Genomic DNA, 20463 nt, shown 5'->3' with positions numbered 1-20463 from the left:
TGAAACTGTTAGATATCACTTCTTAGATATTACTGCACTTTCGGAGCTAGAAGCACAAGCATTTCACTACATCCGCAATAACATCTGCTGGACACTTGTATGTGATAAATACATTTGTTTTGATATAAACAATGTTACAATTACTTTTCAAGCATTAACTCATCTAAATGGGGGAAGTGGGAAGACAGCGCTGGTGGCTTAACCCCAGGACTAATGGAATGAGCAGCTGAGGTCAAGGGAAACATCCTCAGTGCTCAACCCTGACTCTTTGATTTGATATTAATTTATGCAGTCTGATGACTGGACGAAAGTCCTGATAATACCTTTGTTAAAAGGCCATTTAGTCCAACTTCACACTACCTTAATAATTGGCATGGCAGACGAGAAGAATGTGGCTGGTGTAATGTACACGATGGGAAATAGAAAGCTGGTTTCAAGTGCAGGGCGCAGCAGCTGTTTAATTGTAAAGGACCACCAGAGGAGGCAGGTAGCTGGGTCCAGGGGCAGGCAGAAGGTCATACACCGGTAGTCCATAAAGGCAACAGTACAGGCAGGGAAAAGGCTAGTAACGATCAGGCAATAGGTAGATAACTGCGCTGAAAGGTGTGTCACAGAACCAACAATACCTCACAAAGTGTGCAAAGAAGTGAACTAAATAGTGTGTGATAATGACATACAGGTGTGTGAACAGGTGATCAGAATTCAGGTTATTGGGATCTGGAGAGTGAGCTGCGTTCAGGGGATCTGTGTGTTTGAGAGTGTGAGCTGGAAAGTGAGCTGCGTTCATGGGATCTACGTGTTTGAGAGTGTGAGCTGGAAAGTGAGCTGCGTTCATGGGATCTACGTGTTTGAGAGTGTGAGTTGGAAGCAGATGTTACAGCTGGTCTTGAACAGTGTTGGCATTAGCTCCCTCAACAGGGCAGATGGAGGGATAGAGGAAGGGGAACTGGACTATTTTTGCACATTGCCAAGCTTTAAGGTAGAAAGAACAGTGAATCTCATTATCTTAAACTCCCTGCTAACAAGAAGCATATTAGATTTGGGAGTTTAGTGGTAAGATTTGAGTCACCCAGTTCATGCGAATTGTTTCCATTTACTTTAGATCACACATGTACACTTAGCCAAATGTATTTTACTGTAATGTTTTTTTGGTTTATTGTTGTCGACAATGATCAAGGCATTTATCGTTGATCCTAGTCTTAGATCAATATAGGATTATTCATGCAATAGAGTGCTTACTAGTTTGTTTAGTAATGTTCCATTTATAACCAGATTAGACAGCAGCGACGCCAGGGTTTAGTATTGTGTTGTCAACGATACATCGAATGTACTTGGCTGAAAGATATTTGTCATGTCCAGTCAGCATCCCAACCCAACACACAACCAAATAACCATGGTGATTCCACCAAAGAGACATTTTTACATGTTAGAAATCTTTGTTAGCTCTAATTATTCAAAAACAGAAGAGGGAGGAGAGCTCTCAATATATGTTGTTCCACATTTGACATAGTCAAATGATTTCATTCAATTCAGTTAACTGGATGGTTAAATAATATATTATTAGAAAATAAATTATGTCCTTGAGTAGTTTTAAAACAGTCATGATTATTAAACAATTATTTTACTGGCGATTTATCTTACTTTAGAGAGAGAGCTTTTATTTCAATCTTAAAAAATAACTATGAAACAAATGCTTTTTTCAGAGGTATTGTTGATTTCTGTTTGTAGACTTGCTACAATGGACATAAATAGCATTCCAATTTACACTTGGTAGCTAACCCTGCGTTACTGTAAACAATAGGCAACCAAGGTCAAACACATCAAGAAATTAATCTTAACATTTTGATTACACACAATGTAAGCATAAAATGACAAATTTTGTTAACAACAAACATAAAGTGAAAAACAAGCCCTGGAACAAAATAACAAAAATAGTAATCTCCATCTAATCTTAAAATCCCATTTGCGGTATTTTAGTTAAACTAAATCCAATTTAACATTATTGCTTGTCCACCCCAGCAAAATATAGTTTTTTCAGATCAGGGTATGATTGAATGCAAACTTTAATTCGATATTATACCCTCTAGGGTCTCTGAAATATACAAGATCCATCTACAATTAATTTCTTCCTGTTTTAATGCCTGATAAAAAGTGAAATTAACGCCTTACAAGGTTGACACCAATCGGTGTGCTCTAAGTGCTAACAAGCTATACGTAACCTCAAAACATAAGCTGAACAAAAATATAAACATAACATGTAAAGTGTTGGTCCCATGTTTCATGAGCTGAAATAAAAGATCCCAGAAATGTTCCATACACACAAAATGTGTATTTTTCTCAAAAGGTGAGCACACACTTGTTTACATCCTTGTTAGTGAGCATTTTTCATTTGCCAAGATAATCCATCCACCTGACAGGTGTGGCATGATCATTACATCTTGTGCTGGGGACAATAAAAGGACTCTAAAATGTGCAGTTTTGTCACACAACACAATACCACATATTTCTCAAGTTTTGAAGGAGTGTGCCATTGGCATTCTGACCGCAGGAAAGTCCACCAGAGCTGTTGGCAGATAATGAAATGTTAATTTATCTTACATAAGCCGCCTCTAACGTTGTCTTAGAGAATTTGGCAGTATGTCTAACCGGCCTCACAACCGCAGACCACGTGTAAGCAAGCCAGCTCAGGACCTCCACATCTGGCCCCAGTGATGTACTGGGCTGTACACTCTGAAGCGCTTTACGGGAGGATGTCGAGCAGTTGCCATACCAGGAGGTGATGCAACTGGTCAGGATGCTCTAGATGGTGCAGCTGTAGAACATTTTGAGGATAAGATATTTTCAGTCTCCTGAGGGGGAAAAGGCGTGGTTGTGCCCTCTTCATAACTTTCTTGGTGTGTTTGGGCCATGGTAGTTTGTTGGTACTGTCATGACTGGCCTGTGAGGATCAGGTTACAGTGGATCACAGTTCAACAGAGATATCTCTCCCTCCCGCAGAGGGGGAGAGGTATAGAGTGATTGATGGGGGGTTTATCACCTCACGCCCATTGTAAATTATAAGGCAGCATCCCAAGTCCATTCTGTTCTCTAATGTGAGGGATCGGAATGTCTGTGTGCCTTAGGAAGAGTTTACAGCCAAAAACTACAAAACATCAAATAAATGGACTTTGCGACAATATATTTCATCAGCCAAAATGGTGGTAACAATGATGGATGGAATATGACAATTAATGTCTATTTTATGAATTAAAGTTAAATGAGGATGTTATAATGAAAAAAATGTAACTTTAGGAGTTTTCATAATGGGTATGTGATGTTTACATACTTTATGTTGTGTAGGACCATGCCTCAGGATGATGACTCCTTGCCTGGCATGATGACTCCTTGCTGTCCCCAGTCCACCTGGCCGTGCTGACCTGTTGCACCCTCAACGACCACTGTGATTACTATTATTTGATCATGCTGGTCATTTATGATCATTGCAACATCTTGGCCATGTTCTGTTATAATCTCCACCCGCCCGGCACAGCCAGAAGAGGACTGGCCACCCCTCACAGGCTGTTTCCTCTCTAGGTTTCGGCCTTTCTGGGGTGTTTTTCCTAGCCACTGTGGTTCTACACCTGCATTGCTTGCTGTTTGGGGTTTTAGGCTGGGTTTCTGTACATTACTTTGAGATATCAGCTGATGTCAGAAGGGCTATATAAATACATTTGATTTGATTTTGATTTAGAGAATATCCAGATGAAAAATAATGTTTTGGTGATGATAAGAATGTGATTTTAGTTGTCCATAAGAGATCATAGTTAATTCTAATACATTGCCTTGTGACTAGCTTCGCCCCACGGAATCCAGAGAGTATGTCATAAAGACGGACACACCCTTTCTACTCTGGGGTATAAAACATGTGAGTTAAGAATTTACATACTTGACTAGAGGACCGCGAGCTGCAGCAAAGGTCCACAATTAGTCTCGACCCCAAAACAATGAGGTTCATGGTTGAGTAGTTCTTCTCAGTACTGTATCTAGGAAGGTGAATTTAAACAGGACCCTCTGGCATATCTTTTCAAGTCATCGATTGTCTACACGGCCCTCATACCCATGCTGGGTTCGTCGACATGGCTGATTAGCCTACTCAGAAGCTCACTCACAGAACGAGTGCAAGGAAACATACAACTAAGCGAAAGGACATTGTGACATCGTGTGGGCAATCAGAGACTTACACCTGAAGACGAAAGAACAAGGCGTCTGCCAAATATTTCCCACTAAGCAGAACTCAGCCCACAAAAAGATACCCAACGGAGACCTTCAACACGTAAATACATGCATTACACTTTTTAGCCATAAGAGCGGCAGTTCGGGGCAAGGTGTTAGGGCTGAAACTATAGTTTACAAATGTATCCAAGTGTTGAATTTTTCTATTGTACTTTCTCTCTCTCTCTCTGTAAATCTCCATCTTGTGTAACATGTGTCATATTGTGTTGGTCCGCTAGGGACCTGTTGCCATTGTATTAAGTTCTAACCAATAACCGAGAAGGTTTGTGTATGTGCATCTTATGTTGTCATTTAGCTTGTTAGTAAATAAATAATCAACTCATTTTGTGTGGCACGGAATGATTAGTGAGACACGGGTAGTGCAGATTTACGAATTATGCGACATTCAGAATGAGACTGATGAGGAAATGAATGAATTATGAAATTGCTATGAAATTGATTCTGATATTATTTGAGTGAATTTGGGAAACGGTAACTCATTAACAAACTTTCCCATGGTGCACCAGGTTACTGAGTTAATGGTTACAGGATTCATTTAATCACGTATAAACATAGTTAATTATTTAATAAATAGCATGTCATCACATTAACAACATCATGACAGTGATATGGATACCAAGGAACTTGAAACTTTCCACCCGCTCCACTACAGCCCCGTCGATGTGAATGGGGCTGTGTTCGACCCTATTTTTTTTAAATATATTTTTTTAACCTTTATTTAACCAGGCAAGTCAGTTAAGAACAAATTCTTATTTTCAATGATGGCCTAGGAACAGTAGGTTAACTGCCTGTTCAGGGGCAGAACGACAGATATGTACCTTGTCAGCTCGGGGGTTTGAACTTGCAACCTTCAAATCAAATCAAATCAAATTTATTTATATAGCCCTTCGTACACCAGCTGATATCTCAAAGTGCTGTACAGAAACCTAGCCTAAAACCCCAAACAGCAAGCAATGCAGGTGTAAAAGCATGGTGGCTAGGAAAAACTCCCTAGAAAGGCCAAAACCTAGGAAGAAACCTAGAGAGGAACCAGGCTATGTGGGGTGGCCAGTCCTCTTCTGGCTGTGCCGGGTAGAGATTATAACAGAACATGGCCAAGATGTTCAAATGTTCATAAATGACCAGCATGGTCGAATAATAATAAGGCAGAACAGTTGAAACTGGAGCAGCAGCACAGTCAGGTGGACTGGGGACAGCAGGGAGTCATCATGTCAGGTAGTCCTGGGGCACGGTCCTAGGGCTCAGGTCAGTTGAAACTGGAGCAACCTTCCGGTTACTAGTCCAACGCTCTAACCACTAGGCTACCCTGCCACCCCAATTTACCTGTAGTACATGATCATATGCTTTGTCTTGCTCACGTCCTTATCATTGTCGTTGATCAGATCTACCATCGTTGTGTCATTAGAAAACTTAATGATGGTATTGGAGCCATGCTTGGCCACGCAGTTGTGGGTGAATAGGGACCACACACCTTCATGGCTACCGACATGAGTGCTATGGGGCGGTAGTCAATTAGGGAGGTAGTCATTCTTTGGACACAGAGACTATGGTGGTCTGCTTGAAACATGTAGGTATTACAGACTCAGTCAGGGAGAGGTTGAAAATGTCAGTGAAGACACTTGACCGTTGGTCCAAGCATGATCTGGGTACACGTCCTGGTAATCCATCTGCCCTGCGGCCTTGTGAATGTTGACCTGTTTAACTTCTTGGTGACAGGGGGCAGTATTTTCACGTCCAGATGAAATGCATGCCCAAATTCAACTGCCTGCTAATCATCCCCAGAAGATAAAATATGCATATTATTAGTAGATTTGGATAGAAACCACTCTGCAGTTTCTAAAACTGTTTGAAATATGTCTGTGAGTATAACATAACTTATTTAGCAGGCCAAACCCCGAGGACAAACCATTCAGATTTTTGTATTTGAGGTCACTCTTTTCAATGGGTTTTCATTGGGAATCCAGATTTCTAAGGAACCTTCTTGCAGTTCCTATCGCTTCCACTGGATATCAGTCTTTAGAAATTGGTTCAGGTTATTCTTTGTGTAATGAAGAAGTACGGCCATCTTGAACGAGGGTCACTTGAAGTGTACTGTTAGATAGAGGCGCGTGACCAGAAAGCTTGTTTCAGTTTTATCGATTATTTACGTAAAAAAATACCTAAAGTTATATTACAAAAGTAGTTTGAAATGTTTTGGCAAAGTTTACAGGAAAATTTTGAGATATTTTGTAGTCACGTTGAGCAAGTTGGAACCGGTGTTTTTCTGGATCAAACGCGCCAAATAAATGGACATTTCGGATATATATCGACGGAATTAATTGAACAAAAGCACCATTTGTGATGTTTATGGGACATATTAGAGTGCCAACAAAAGAAGCTCATCAAAGGTAAGGCATTAATTATATTTTTATTTCTGCATTTCTGCAGGGTTGAAATATGTTTTCTCTTTGTTTACGGAGGTGCTATTCTCAGATAATAGCATCGTTTGCTTTCGCCGAAAAGCCTTTTTGAAATCTGACATTTTGGCTGGATTCACAACAAGTGAAGCTTTAATTTGCTATCTTGCATGTGTGATTTAATGAAAGTTTGATGTTTATTTATAATAATTTATTTGAATTTGGCTCTCTGCATTTTCCCTGGCTTTTGGTCAGGTGGGATGCTAGCGTCCCAGAGAGGTTAAAGGTCTTGCTCACATCGGTTACGGAGACCGTGATCACACAGTGGTCCGGAACAGCTGGTGCTCTCATGTATGTTTCATTGTTGATTGCCTCAAAGCGAGCATAAAATGCCTTTAGATCATCTGGTAGGCTCGTGTCACTGGGCAGCTCGTGGCTGGGTTTCCCTTTGTAGTCTGTAATAGTTTGGAAGCCCTGTCACATCCAACAAGAGTCAGAGCCGATGTAGTAGGATTCCATTTGAATCCTGTATTGATACTTTGCCTGTTTGTTTGATGGTTCATCTGAGGGCATAGCGAGATTTCTTATACATTTACGGATTAGTGTCCTGCTCCTTGAAAGTGGTAGCTTTAGCTCGGTACGGATGTTAACTGTAATCCATGGCTTCTGGTTGGGATATGTACATGTACATTAATGCCATTGGATGAATCCCGGAACATATTTCAGTCTGTGCTAGCAAAACAGTCCTGTAGGGTAGCATCCGCCTTATCTGACCACTGTATTGAACGAGTCACTGGTATTTTCTGCTTTAGTTTTTGCTTGTAAGCAGGAATCAGTACGATATAATTACGGTCAGATTTGCCAAATGGAGGGCGAGGGAGATCTTGTAGATATATCTGTGTGTGGAGTAAAGGTGGTCTAGAGTTTTATTCCCATCTGACATGCTGGTAGAAATGAGGTAAAATGGATTTAAGTTTGCCTGCAATAAAGTCTCCGGGCACTAGGAGTACCACTTCTGGATGAACATTTTCTTGTTTGCTTATGGCCTTATACAGTTTGTTGAGTGCGGTCTTAGAGCCAGCGTTCGTTTGTGGTGGCAATACCTCAAGACTACCTTAATATCAGACATTGCGCACCAGCTTTTATTGACAAATAGACACAGACTCCCAACCCTCGTCTTACCAGACGTAGCTGTTTTGTCCTGCCGTTGCACAGAAAACCCAGCCAACTGTTTAGCTCGAACGGAGCTCAACAACCAGTTTATTCTCCAGTGATTTGCACTTTGGCCAATAGAACGGAGGGTAGAGGCCGGTTACACACTCGCCGACAAATTTTCACAAAGCACCCCGACCTGCGCCCCCTGTATTTCCTTCTTTTATTCATGCGAATGATGGGAATTTGGGCCTTGTCTGGGAGCAATATTATATCCTTATAATATTATATTATTATATCTTCATCCAGTTTGAGGTGAGTAATCGCTGTTCTGATATCCAGAAGCTCTTTTCGGGCCAAAAGAGACGGTAGCATCAACATTATGCACAAAATAAGTTACAAACAATGTGAAAAAAATAGTACAATTGGTTAGGAGCCCATAGAACGGTAGCCATCCCCTCCGGCTCCATTCTCATCTGCGGGTGTTTCTGAAATAGCATAATCCACAAATTTGAAGGTGTGCCCACATACTTTTGTGCATGTAGTGTACTTCAGTTTCATCAGCGACGGGAAAGAGGAACCTTTTAAAAGGCCCAGTACAGTCGAACGGGATTTTCCTGTGTTTTATATAATGAACAAAAATATAAACGCAACATGCAACAATGTAAAAGATTTGACTGAGTTACAGTTCACATAAGGAAATCAGTCAATAGAAATTTGACATTTATTAGGCCTTAATCTATGGATGTCACATAACTGGGCAAGGGTGCAGCCATGGGTGGTCCTCCCCGCCCCATCCAGCCAATCAGAATTAGTTTTTCCCTGCAAAAAAAGGCTTTAATACACCTCAGCACCCCCTCAGATGAAGAACCAAATGTGGAGGTCCTGGGCTGGCATGGTTACATATGGTCTGCGGTTGTGAGGCCAGTTGGACATACTGTCAAATTCTCTAAAACTCCGTTGGAGGCGGTTTATGGTAGAGCAATGAACGTTAAATTCTCTGCCAATAGCTCTGGTGGACATTCCTGCTCTCAGCATGCCAATTGCACGCTACATCAAATTGGGACATCTGTGGCATTGTGTTGTGTGACAAAACGGCATATTTTAGAGTGGACCTTTATTGCCCCCAGCACAAGGTGCACCTGTGTAATGATAATAATTTTTAATCAGCTTCTTGATATGCCACACCTGTCAGATGGATGGATTATCTTTAAAAAAAATGCTTTCTAACAAATTTTGTAAACAAATGTGTGCTCTAAATTTGAGAGAAATAAGCTTTTTGTGCACATGTACAATTTCTGGGATATTTTATTTCAGCTCTTGAAACATGGGACAAACACTTTACCTGTTCTATTTATGTTTTTGTTCAGTATATATATTTCCACATTATGAGGTTGGAATAATACTGTGACATTGTGGAAATTAGAATAATGCCCTTTTAGTGTAAGATCTGTTTGAAAAGATCACCTGAAATATCAGCCTGTTTTGGTGGGATGGAGTTTTGGAATGCATGGTGACATCAGCAGGCAGTAAATATGTTTATAGACCAATAAGAAAGAGTTCTAAACCATCTCTGCCAGTAACAGCTAGTATTCAGTTTCCCCCTCCCCACTCAGACCACTTACAGACAGTCCTAGCAAAATACTTGCTTGAGACTTACAGACAGTCCTAGCAAAATACTTGCTTGAGAAGCTATTTTTGTAAATTGTTGAACATTTCGATTGGAAATAATTACAGTAAGGTACTTAATTGTTACCCAGAAATGATTTGATATTGAGATAAAAACGGCTACATTGGGCCTTTTAAAATTGAAATCATATTTGTGAGACGGTGCATAGCTCTATAAAACTTCAGTAATTTCCATAGAAGTGCAATTAGCACCGCTAAGAACAAAAATTACAACCCAGAGATGAAATATTATTAGCTAAAAACAATGAACACAGTGTTGCTACTCTCAACTAGTTTGGGACCCCGTTGGAGGTTGGGGCTGTTTTGATTAAAAAACATAATGCGCCCTCAATGATAAATGAAAAGATACCAAAGTCTTTATGGAATGAGGACATCATAGTGCATTGAAAATAGCAAGGTCTGCTGAGTTGTAGTTTATACATTACATCCAGTCATACACATACAATGTATTCATTTGTGCTCATTAATACATGCTGTGGTCATATTGGATTTTTAATAGTTGGATAACAGTGCTATAATCAGCGCTCATTATACAGTTATTACAAGTGTAACCAATCATAATTGTGGTATTAATTAGTGGAACAATTGAGGTCTTACTATATTTCCATTAGCATGCAGTTCTATCAAGCTAGTGCCTTTACTGCAAAACATTGTCTGCTTGAATACATGTAAATGGATTGAACAACATTAATATGGCAGCTATTTTTAAGCCATCTCATGATCTAGCCTAGTTTTAAAAATCAAAAACATGTATTTTGACATTTTGGCCTTGCTCAGAACAGGATGACAGTTTACTGAAATGAAAAGTGCCATATTTTTGGCATGTGCAGGGATGGAATTTGGGTGCTGGCTAGCCAGGCTAGTAGACCTCCATTTATAATATTAGCCCAGGTAACATTTGGGTCAACAATCTATGACATATGATACAATTTCAGTGGCCTGGCGGGCTAGTTTGGCACATGTTCAACTAGCTTGGTCAAAAAAGTACTAGCCTTGGGCTAGCAGACTAGTGTAATTTCCATCCCTATGTGTACAGGCAGCATGTCTACAGTACACCCCATGCATGTATTTGAACTAGGAACAGGACAAGACAGTGGAACCAGGACAATACCACTCTAAAGACAGAAACACTGACACTCACCATCCTCCTCCGTCTGCTTGACAATCTCCTCGCTCTCCTTGCTGCCCTCAGGATTGGCAAGGACCAGGCGAAGGCGAACGGTGACAAAGGGCCTCAGACCCCGCAGGGTGTAGTGGGACGACGTCTGGATCAGTTCCTCGGCCGCAAACTCCTGCTGGTTGAACACGTACTGGTACTGCACGGTCAGGTTGTAGCTGTGGCAGCGCGTCACGGCATAGCCAAACGTCTCCCACTGCAGGGTGAGCTGGCGGGCCCGGATGTCCACCACATTGACATTCTGAGGCCCGTTGACTGGGTCTGAAGGGAGAAGGCGAAAGAGAGGAACAGGGGTTAGAGTTTGTGAATCCAACCATTGGCAAACAAAGAAGAACTGCCTTAGTAATGGTATTAGTATTTGTCTTAGTATTCTTGGGATCCTGTAACTGATTGAACAGGAAGTTCAAGACTTGACACATGGATTTCACATGATGAGCCGATGTTGGGCAGCATTGAGTCACATGAAGAAAAAAACTTGAACTGCTGTTGATGTATTATAGAGTTAGTTATTTAGCAGTGATGATCAGAAACAGACACAATATATCATACACTTTGTTCAAGTTGTCTGCCTTCCGTAAATCTCCACTAACCACTAACCCCCACATGGGTGATCGTTGGGCTATCACAGCAGAATCTTCCATATGTTGCGAGTATCATGGTGAAGTCGATACTGTACATCATGCCTGAAAGCATGACAAAGCTCTTTAGCCTCAAGGTCAATCTAATTCCCTTAGATTGGCTAATAACAATCGCTAAATCACATAAGATGGTGGGAGACGAGTCTGCCTTTCCATTTGTGTTCTGTTTCAGTGCGTCTGGGTGGGAGTTGATATTTAAAGGCTTTGTCTAATTTTACAAGATGAAATCTGGTCGTTTAATCTGGACAAGCCAAAGCTAAGTGCACAAACAAATGGCATTTGGCTGCTGAGCACTTGAACCTTTTGAAGTGGTTGTTTAAAAACTATTAAAATCGATGTCAGCGCTCCTGCGGAAATCTAATCAGCATAATAAATAAATAAACATCTGTCAGTTTAAGCTAGAGATACGTGATTTCGCAAATGCTTCCTGATCTTTCTTATGTCACTCAGATATAGGATAGACACTTCAGAACAAACTTCCTTCAAAAAATGGGGGACTACTATATTCAATGTGTATGGTCTAATAGCAGTAAGGCCCCCCAAAAAGTTAATCAAATATTATACACTTTTTCTTTTTTGGATACTTCAAGGGGTCTTAAAATTCAAAATCAAATAGCAAAATGATCCTTGGTATGACCTTAAAACATTTCCATATAGCTTAGTAGACACGCCCCGGCTTAGACAGGGCTTAGACTCTTATGGGTTAAAAACCCCTTGAATCTTATCAATAGCATCATCCAAAGAAGCAACTATGCATAAACTATGCAACAGCTTATTGTTTTGTGATCCAATACAATGTTACTTACTTTTTGATGGAGTCTGAAGAAAGGAGACCAGCAGGCTCCATGCATTGCAGTTGTGGTAAACTAAGACAGCGATCAAAATAACTACCGGTAGATTTACTTTTTCATGCATTACATAATGCACAGAACTCAAAATACAAAACACAGTACTAGACGGCTTTCTCGTGCTAACAAAGTCCTTGAAATAGACTTATGCATGCAAGACATGCACAACAAGGCCTCACAGTAGATTTACAATGGGCTATAGCCCAATTTCTGGAACTGATAGAGCAGGGCCGGCCCCAGGCATATATCGGGGTCTCAACTTACTTTTGAGAGTAACCAATTTTGACATTTGGTTGTGCATTAGCAGTTTTTCTCTTGTTGTCAGTCACTGAAAGTCACTCAATTAGCCATGTCAGTTAACAATTTTTAGATTGGTAGCTAGTCTAACCAGCTCTAGTCTAACCAATTTGAAGAAAGAAATCAAATTTACCCAGGGGCCCTGACCTGCAGGGGAGCCCCATTGATTGTGTTAGTCATTCTCACTGTGTTAGTCATTCTCACGTTCCACAAGGGTGCGTTCTGAGCCCTCTCCTGTACTCCCTGTTCACCCACGACTGCGTGGCCACGCACGCCTCCAACTCAATCATCAAGTTTGCGGACGACACAACAGTGGTAGGCTTGATTACCAACAACGACGAGACGGCCTACAGGGAGGAGGTGAGGGCCCTCGGAGTGTGGTGTCAGGAAAATAACCTCACACTCAACATAAACAAAATTAAGGAGATGATTGTGGACTTCAGGAAACAGCAGAGGGAACACCCCCCTATCCACATCGATGGAACAGTAGTGAAGAGGGTAGTAAGTTTTAAGTTCCTCGGCGTACACATCACAGACAAACTGAATTGGTCCACCCACACAGACAGCATCGTGAAGAAGGCGCAGCAGCGCCTCTTCAACCTCAGGAGGCTGAAGAAATTTGGCTTGTCACCAAAAGCACTCACAAACTTCTACAGATGCACAATCGAGAGCATCCTGTCGGGCTGTATCACCGCCTGGTACGGCAACTGCTCCACCCACAACCGTAAGGCTCTCCAGAGGGTAGTGAGGTCTGCACAACGCATCACCGGGGGCAAACTACCTGCCCTCCGGGACACCTACACCACCCGATGTCACAGGAAGGCCATAAAGATCATCAAGGACAGCAACCACCCGAGCCACTGCCTGTTCACCCCGCTATCATCCAGAAGGCGAGGTCAGTACAGGTGCATCAAAGCTGGGACCGAGAGACTGAAAAACAGCTTCTATCTCAAGGCCATCAGACTGTTAAACAGCCACCACTAACATTGAGTGGCTGCTGCCAACACACTGACTCAACTCCAGCCACTTTAATAATGGGAATTGATGGGAAATGATGTAAAATATATCACTAGCCACTTTAAACAATGCTACCTAATATAATGTTTACATACCCTACATTATTCATCTCATATGTATACGTATATACTGTACTCTATATCATCTACTGCATCCTTATGTAATACATGTATCACTAGCCACTTTAACTATGCCACTTTTTTTACATACTCATCTCATATGTATATACTGCACTCAATACCATCTACTGTATCTTGCCTATGCCTCTCTGTACCATCACTCATTCATATATCTTTGTGTACATATTCTTTATCCCTTTACACTTGTGTCTATAAGGTAGTAGTTTTGGAATTGTTAGCTAGATTACTTGTTGGTTATTACTGCATTGTCGGAACTAGAAGCACAAGCATTTCACTACACTCGCACTAACATCTGCTAACTATGTGTATGTGACAAATAAAATGTGATTTGATTTGATATTAACATGGCATAAATTACAGTAAAATGTGTTGAATTGCAGGAAATTAGCTTTAAAACTGAAAAAATCAAATCTTTACCCATGACAAAATGGGTAGAATTAAAGGACATTAGCTGTAAAACAGAAGAAAAAAATATCTCTGCCCTTGGCAAAATGAATACAATTGCATGAAATGTGTAATAAAATTGCTAATCTTTCTCTCTGGCCCATGGCAAAATGTGCAGAATTGAGGGAAATAAAATTTCTCTCTGACATCAAGAAGGGGTCCAAGGTGGGGGGGCCCAACCAAATCTTGCTTAGGGCCCCCAAAAGGCTAGGGACAGCCCTGTGATAGAGAATAATGCTGAACAACAAAAACCCAGATTAAGGCTAATCTAAGGCTAATCCGGATTCATTTCGGAAAGCAGCTCCAAGAACATTGCTAATTTCAGACTGGAAAATCCAATAGGGGGATCTTCCCAAATCGGCGAAGCCTGAGTTATAACTTTGCTTTTGTCGTTAATTAAGTCAATGAAGGCATCTCCTGAGTTGGTCTAGATCTTGACAAATAATGGATTGTTTTAATTAATTATCTTACATCTTCCTCCTCCTCCAGCTCTTCTCAGCCATCTACCCCAATCCGAGCGAAGGAGGGAGGGAGGGATGGAGAGAAGACGGCTAGCATTACACATGACTCAAATCTCATTTATCAGGGTGTATGGCAGTCGCAGTGGTTGGCACACACTGAGAAGGGGCACCGGGGAGGTTTGCTATGCCATGGGTGGGCCGACTCCACCACAGATAGGGGTGCGGGGCTCAGGGTAGCAGCACCGGTGATCGCTAAACGGGGAATTATTAATCACAGACGTTGGGGAGCTCCGTCAAGAAGAAAAGGTGGGGATGGAAATCAATCTTAATGCCGGCCCCGGTTCTCCCTGCTGACACTCCGCCACATTCATCATACGGCCGCTCCTCAAAAGAGCAAAGTGGAAATTGCTAACAATAAACATATCAATGGGTGCCCACAATAGCAACTGTGAGGGTACTGTAAACAGCGCAAGGAGAGAGAAAAAGACAGAAACATAAAAATAGGATCAGTCAATGTCATTGGCTAGGATACCACTGGCTTTTATCCTTAGGGACTGGAGGGACAAATGCAACCCACAAAGCACAGCAGTGAAGTAGTAGGCCCGAAAGTGCTTCTGGACTCTAAAGCCGTTTCAAACCACCTTAACACTATGTCCACAGTCATTTTGCAGAGGTAGCTCTTTTAACCCACAGCCCTGGATCAACAAACAACAAATAATCACAACCCCAAGACACAAATGGAAGATGGAAATGTTATCTGATGTGGCTGTATTTGAAACAGCTTACTGTCGGAAATGGCACCGAACCAAAAACCAAACAATTGTGATTATTCATTATCTACATTCTAAAGTATAACAGTGCACGCTAATTAAATTATTAACGCAATGATTATGAAGGGAATCTGAATGCTCCATAATGGCCTCAGTGCCCCCAATATTCAGTAGCAAAAGCCTCCTAAAGACAAGATCAGACCCCAACAGATGCAGTGCATTTGGAAAGAATTCAGACCCCTTGACTTTCTCCACATTTGTTACGTTACAGCCTTATTCTAAAATGGATAAAATCGTTTTCCCCCTAACCAATCTAAACACAATACCCCATAATAACAAAGTAAAAATAGGTTTTTAGAAATGTTTGCAAATGTATTCCAATTTAAAATTTAAATATCACATTTACATACAGTTGAAGTCGGAAGTTTACATACACCTTAGCCAAATACGGTTGAAGTTGGAAGTTTACATACACCTTAGCCAAATACGGTTGAAGTTGGAAGTTTACATACACCTTAGCCAAATACGGTTGAAGTTGGAAGTTTACATACACCTTAGCCAAATACGGTTGAAGTTGGAAGTTTACATACACTTAGGTTGGAGTAATTAAAACTAGTTTTTCACTGGGAATGTGATGAAAGAAATAAAAGCTTAAATAAATAATTCTCTTTACTATTATTCTGATATTTCACAAACTGACCTAAGACAGGGAATGTTTAAATGTCAGGAACTGTGAAAAACAGAGTTTAAATCTATTTGGCTGAGGCGTATGTAAACTTCAGACATCAACTGTACATTTAAATTCAGTTTTTCACAATTCCTGACATTTCATCCGAGTACAAATTCCCTGTCTTAGGTCATATCATCTCTTCAATTGCTAACGCTTCGAGAATTCCCCTCTTTATTTTTTCACGACAGCTATTGTACCTCAGCAGGTACTGCAATGTTCAACAATTCCCCCTCACTTAAAACCAATAGTCAAACAACAAAATGTATGTGGTGGTGGGACTTTGTCCATCTTTGTTTGAGAAACCGAGAGATTGATGCCTGCTAGCTAATTATAACTGAGGATACACTCAGGACAAGGTCGAATGGCGTTTACATGTAAGGGCCGGTGAAAGCACATGGAATCCAATGTTTTTGTGTCGTGTTGAGTGAGAGGTATTGAGTGAGAGGTATTGACAAGGGTTGCAACCTTGGTGCAATACCAGAACACACAAGTGCACTGTGTTTTCCAGTGGAGCATGGAACCTAGATTTGTTTGAGTAACATTGAGTCACGTTATAGACTAGGCTACAGTACATGCTCTTAACAACTCAATAGATCTCTGTAGCCTACACTTTCATCAAGCCCTTATGGAAAGCTAATATTGCAATGCGTGGGTCTATGCATGAGTGCACATAGCATGCAGGAAAAATCCAGCCCCACTTATTTGAGGAATCACAAATGAGTTTTTTGACCTTTATTACAGTAGCCCAGCACTTCCACCCCATGACAAAAAAGCCTCCATCCACAACCTGTGCCATTCTAAACCCCCATCATTTGAAGTTTGCTATCTCAGTTTAATGAGGGCATATGAGTGCAACTCTAACAAACACACATGCGTAAGCATACACACATACATTACTCTAACATGCACGCACACAAGCACGCACACACAAACAGACAACCTCCTGGTGGTTTGTTAGGGCTGGAGAGGCTGAAGGGCATCTGTCAAAAATGATGTGCACTTCCTGACTGCTAAAGTGACTGTGTTGGCTGGACTGTCCATTTCCCGGCCACAGGTCACCCTTTAGAGTAGAGAACAATTAGGGAGGAAGAGTAGTGGAGAGGAGCATGCATTTGACCTTAGTTACCTGCTGGGCTCTACGCCGGTGGCTCCCTGACACTCTTTCACTACTCCAGCAGACTCCTTTCACAGCCCTGCCAATCAATACAGCCATTGATTAATTTGCCTGAACTGGGGGTTTATTTATTTATTTGTCAGGGACCATGTCCAAATGCATTGCACCTGATTTAGCTAGATAGCTCATTTTGATCTGTAGTTCAAATCCCCGAGCTGACAAGGTGCATATCTGTTGTTCTGCCCCTGAACAGGCAGTTAACCCACTGTTCCTAGGCCGTCATTGAAAATAAGAATTTGTTCTTAACTGACTTGTCTAGTTAAATAAAGGTAAAATTAAAAATTACAATGCTACAACATAACATTCTCTATATAATAAAATATAAATATAAAACAACAGAAAATATAAAGATAATATTGCACCAGAGTTTAAATGTCCCTTGGTCCTACAGTATCTGACATCTTAAGAGTCAGAATATCTTAATGTCACATGACTGATAGCAAAGGTACTGCACTCTCTCACACTGACTGGCAGGGTGTCCCATAATCCAAACGCTCTGATTGAAAAAGCTGTCTGGACAAATTTAGTGGACCTAACCTGAGATGAGTGGTTCCCTCTGGTTAAAGCTCTTGTCATCCTGGTATTGTCCTTGCAATATGTAACCAGTTGCTTAAGAGGTGGTGTGGCAAGGTCAGTGATCTTAAACAGCAGAGCAATGTCAGCAAGGTATAAGAAGCTCAGTAGGTTGTATTTCTTTATGATATTGCAGTGGTGATAGGTGTTTGGTTTTTTGACCAACACATTCAGAGTTTGCTTATTCAGTTTTTGAAGTTGCTTCATTGCTTTGAGACTAGTTTGGAACCAGATTGTGATACAGTATGAGAGATGGGACAAAATCATTGAGTGCAGGTACAGCTTAGCAGCATCTATTGAAATTTGGTTTCTGATAAATTAGAAATTTACCAGGTTGGGTTTGACTGTTCCATATACTTTTCTTATTTGTTTTGTGACAGACATGTTAGAGTCAAAAATGATTCCTAGGTATTTAAAATGTAACACTTTGTCCTTTAACAGTTACCCCAGGCTCATGAGTCTCACTGCAGACATTTTTTAATGGTATTTATGTCTGTGGCATGTGCAGGGCGTTTGGAAAGTATTCAGACCCCTTGACTTTTACCACATTTTGTTACATTACAGCCATATTCTAAAATTGATTCAATATATTTCTTCCCTCATCAATCTACACACAATAAACCATAATGACAAAGCGAAAACAGGTTTTTAGACATTTTTGCAAAATTCAAAACAATGTAAAACAGAAATACCTTATTTACATAAATATTCAGACCCTTTGCTATGAGAGTCAAAATTGAGATCAGGTGCATCCAGTTTCCATTGATCATCATTGAGATGTTTCTACAACTTGGAGTCCACCTGGGGTAAATTCAATTGAATGGACATGATTTGGAAAGGCACACACTTGTCTATATACAGTCCCACAGATGACAGTGCTTGTCAGAGCAAAAACCAAGCCATGAGGTCTCAAGAATTCTCTGTAGATCTCAGAGACGGGATTGTGTCAAGGCACAGATCTGAGGAAGGGTAATTTCTGCAGCATTGAAGGTCCCCAAGAACACAGTGGCCTCCATCATTCTTAAATGGAAGAAGCTTGGAACCACCAACACTCTTACTAGAGCTGTCCGCACGGCCAAACTGAGCAATCTAGGGAGAAGGGCCTTGGTCAGGGAGGTGACCAAGAACCCAATGGTCACCCTGATAGAACCTGATGGGTACCCTGATAGAACCCCGAGTTCCTCTGTTGAGATGGGAGAACTTTCCAGAAGGACAAACAATTCTGCAGCACTTCACCAATCAGTCCTTTATGGTAGAGTGGCCAGACCGAAGCCACTCCTCAGTAAAAGGCACAGGACAGCCCACTTGGAGTTTGCCAAAAGGCACCTAAAGATTCACTGACCATGAGAAACAAGACTCTCTGGTCTGATGAAATAAAGTTTGAACTCTTTGGCCTGAATGCCTAGATTCACATCTGGAGGAAACCTCGCACCAAACCTATTGTGAAGCATGGTGGTGGCAGCATCTTGCTGTGGGGATTTTTAGCGGCAGGGACTGGGAGGCTAGTCAGGATCGAGGGAAAGATGAACGGACCAAAGAACAGAGAAATACTTCATTAAAACCTGCTCCAGAGCACTCAGGACCTCAGACTGGGGCGTAGGTTCACCTTCCAACACGAAAATGACCCTGGGGATTTTTAGCAGCACAACATGGAAGGAGCACAAAACTTTGTTCAAACATTATTGGTCACAGACAACAGCACAAAGGGCAAGAAGGTAGAGACGACAATACATCACACAAAGCAGCCACAACTGTCAGTAAGAGTATCCAGTCTTTGAATGAAGAGATTGAGATAAAACTGACCAGTTTCAGGGTTTGTTACAGCTCGTTCCAGTTGCTAGCTGCAGCAAAACAGAGAAGATGAGCGACCCAGGGATGTGTATGCTTTGGGGACCTTTAACAGAATGTGACTGGCAGAACGGGTGTTGTATGAGGAGGATGAGGGCTGCAGTAGATATCTCAGATAGGGGGGAGTGAGGCCTAAGAGGGTTTTATAAATAAGCATAAACCAGTGGGTCTTGCAACAGGTATACAGAGATGACCAGTTTACCGAGTTTAGAGTGCAGTGATGTGTCTCTAAGGAGCATTGGTGGAAAATCTGATGGCCGAATGGTAAAGAACATATAGCCGCTCGAGAGCACCCTTGCCTGCCGATCTATAAATTAAGTCTCTGTAATCTAGCATGGGTAGGATGGTCATCTGAATCAGGGTTAGTTTGGCAGCTGGGGTGAAAGAGGAGCAATTACAGTAGAGGAAACCAAGTCTAGATCTAGCCTGCAGCTTTGATATGTGCTGAGAGAAGGACAGTGTACGTCTAACCAGACTCACAAGTGACTACCTCAAGCTCTAAACCCTCAGAGGTAGTAATCACACCTGCAGGGAGAGGGGAATTGTTCAAACCAAACCACATGACCTTTGTTTTGGAGGTTTTCAGAACAAGGTTAAGGGCAGAGAAAGCTTGTTGGAACCTAAGAAAGATTTGTTGTAGATCGTTTAACACAAAATCCAGGAAGAGGCCAGCTGAGTATAAGACTGTATCACCTGCATATAAATTGATGAGAGAGCTTCCTACTGCCTGAACAATGTTGATGTAAATTGAGAGGATCTAGGACCTAGGATCAAGCCTTGGGGTACTCCCTTGGTGACAGGCAGTAGCTGAGACAGAATATGTTATGACTTTATACA

General features: G+C 41.4%; 1 protein-coding gene across 1 annotated transcript in view; it reads right to left on the bottom strand.

Annotated features, from left to right (window-relative positions):
* The window catches only part of LOC135572904 (receptor-type tyrosine-protein phosphatase T-like), a 201277-nt gene that overhangs the window by 39791 nt on the left and 141023 nt on the right, over positions 1–20463 (bottom strand). The window contains exon 9 of the mRNA XM_065021620.1: positions 10651–10947. Coding sequence (XP_064877692.1) covers positions 10651–10947 — 297 coding nt within the window. The remainder of the gene's footprint in view (positions 1–10650; positions 10948–20463) is intronic.

Source organism: Oncorhynchus nerka, linkage group LG2 (genome assembly GCF_034236695.1).
Source record: "Oncorhynchus nerka isolate Pitt River linkage group LG2, Oner_Uvic_2.0, whole genome shotgun sequence".
Classification (NCBI taxonomy): Eukaryota; Metazoa; Chordata; class Actinopteri; order Salmoniformes; family Salmonidae; genus Oncorhynchus; species Oncorhynchus nerka.
The sequence above is the reverse complement of the archived record's forward strand: the minus strand, read 5'-3'. Positions and strand labels throughout refer to the sequence as shown.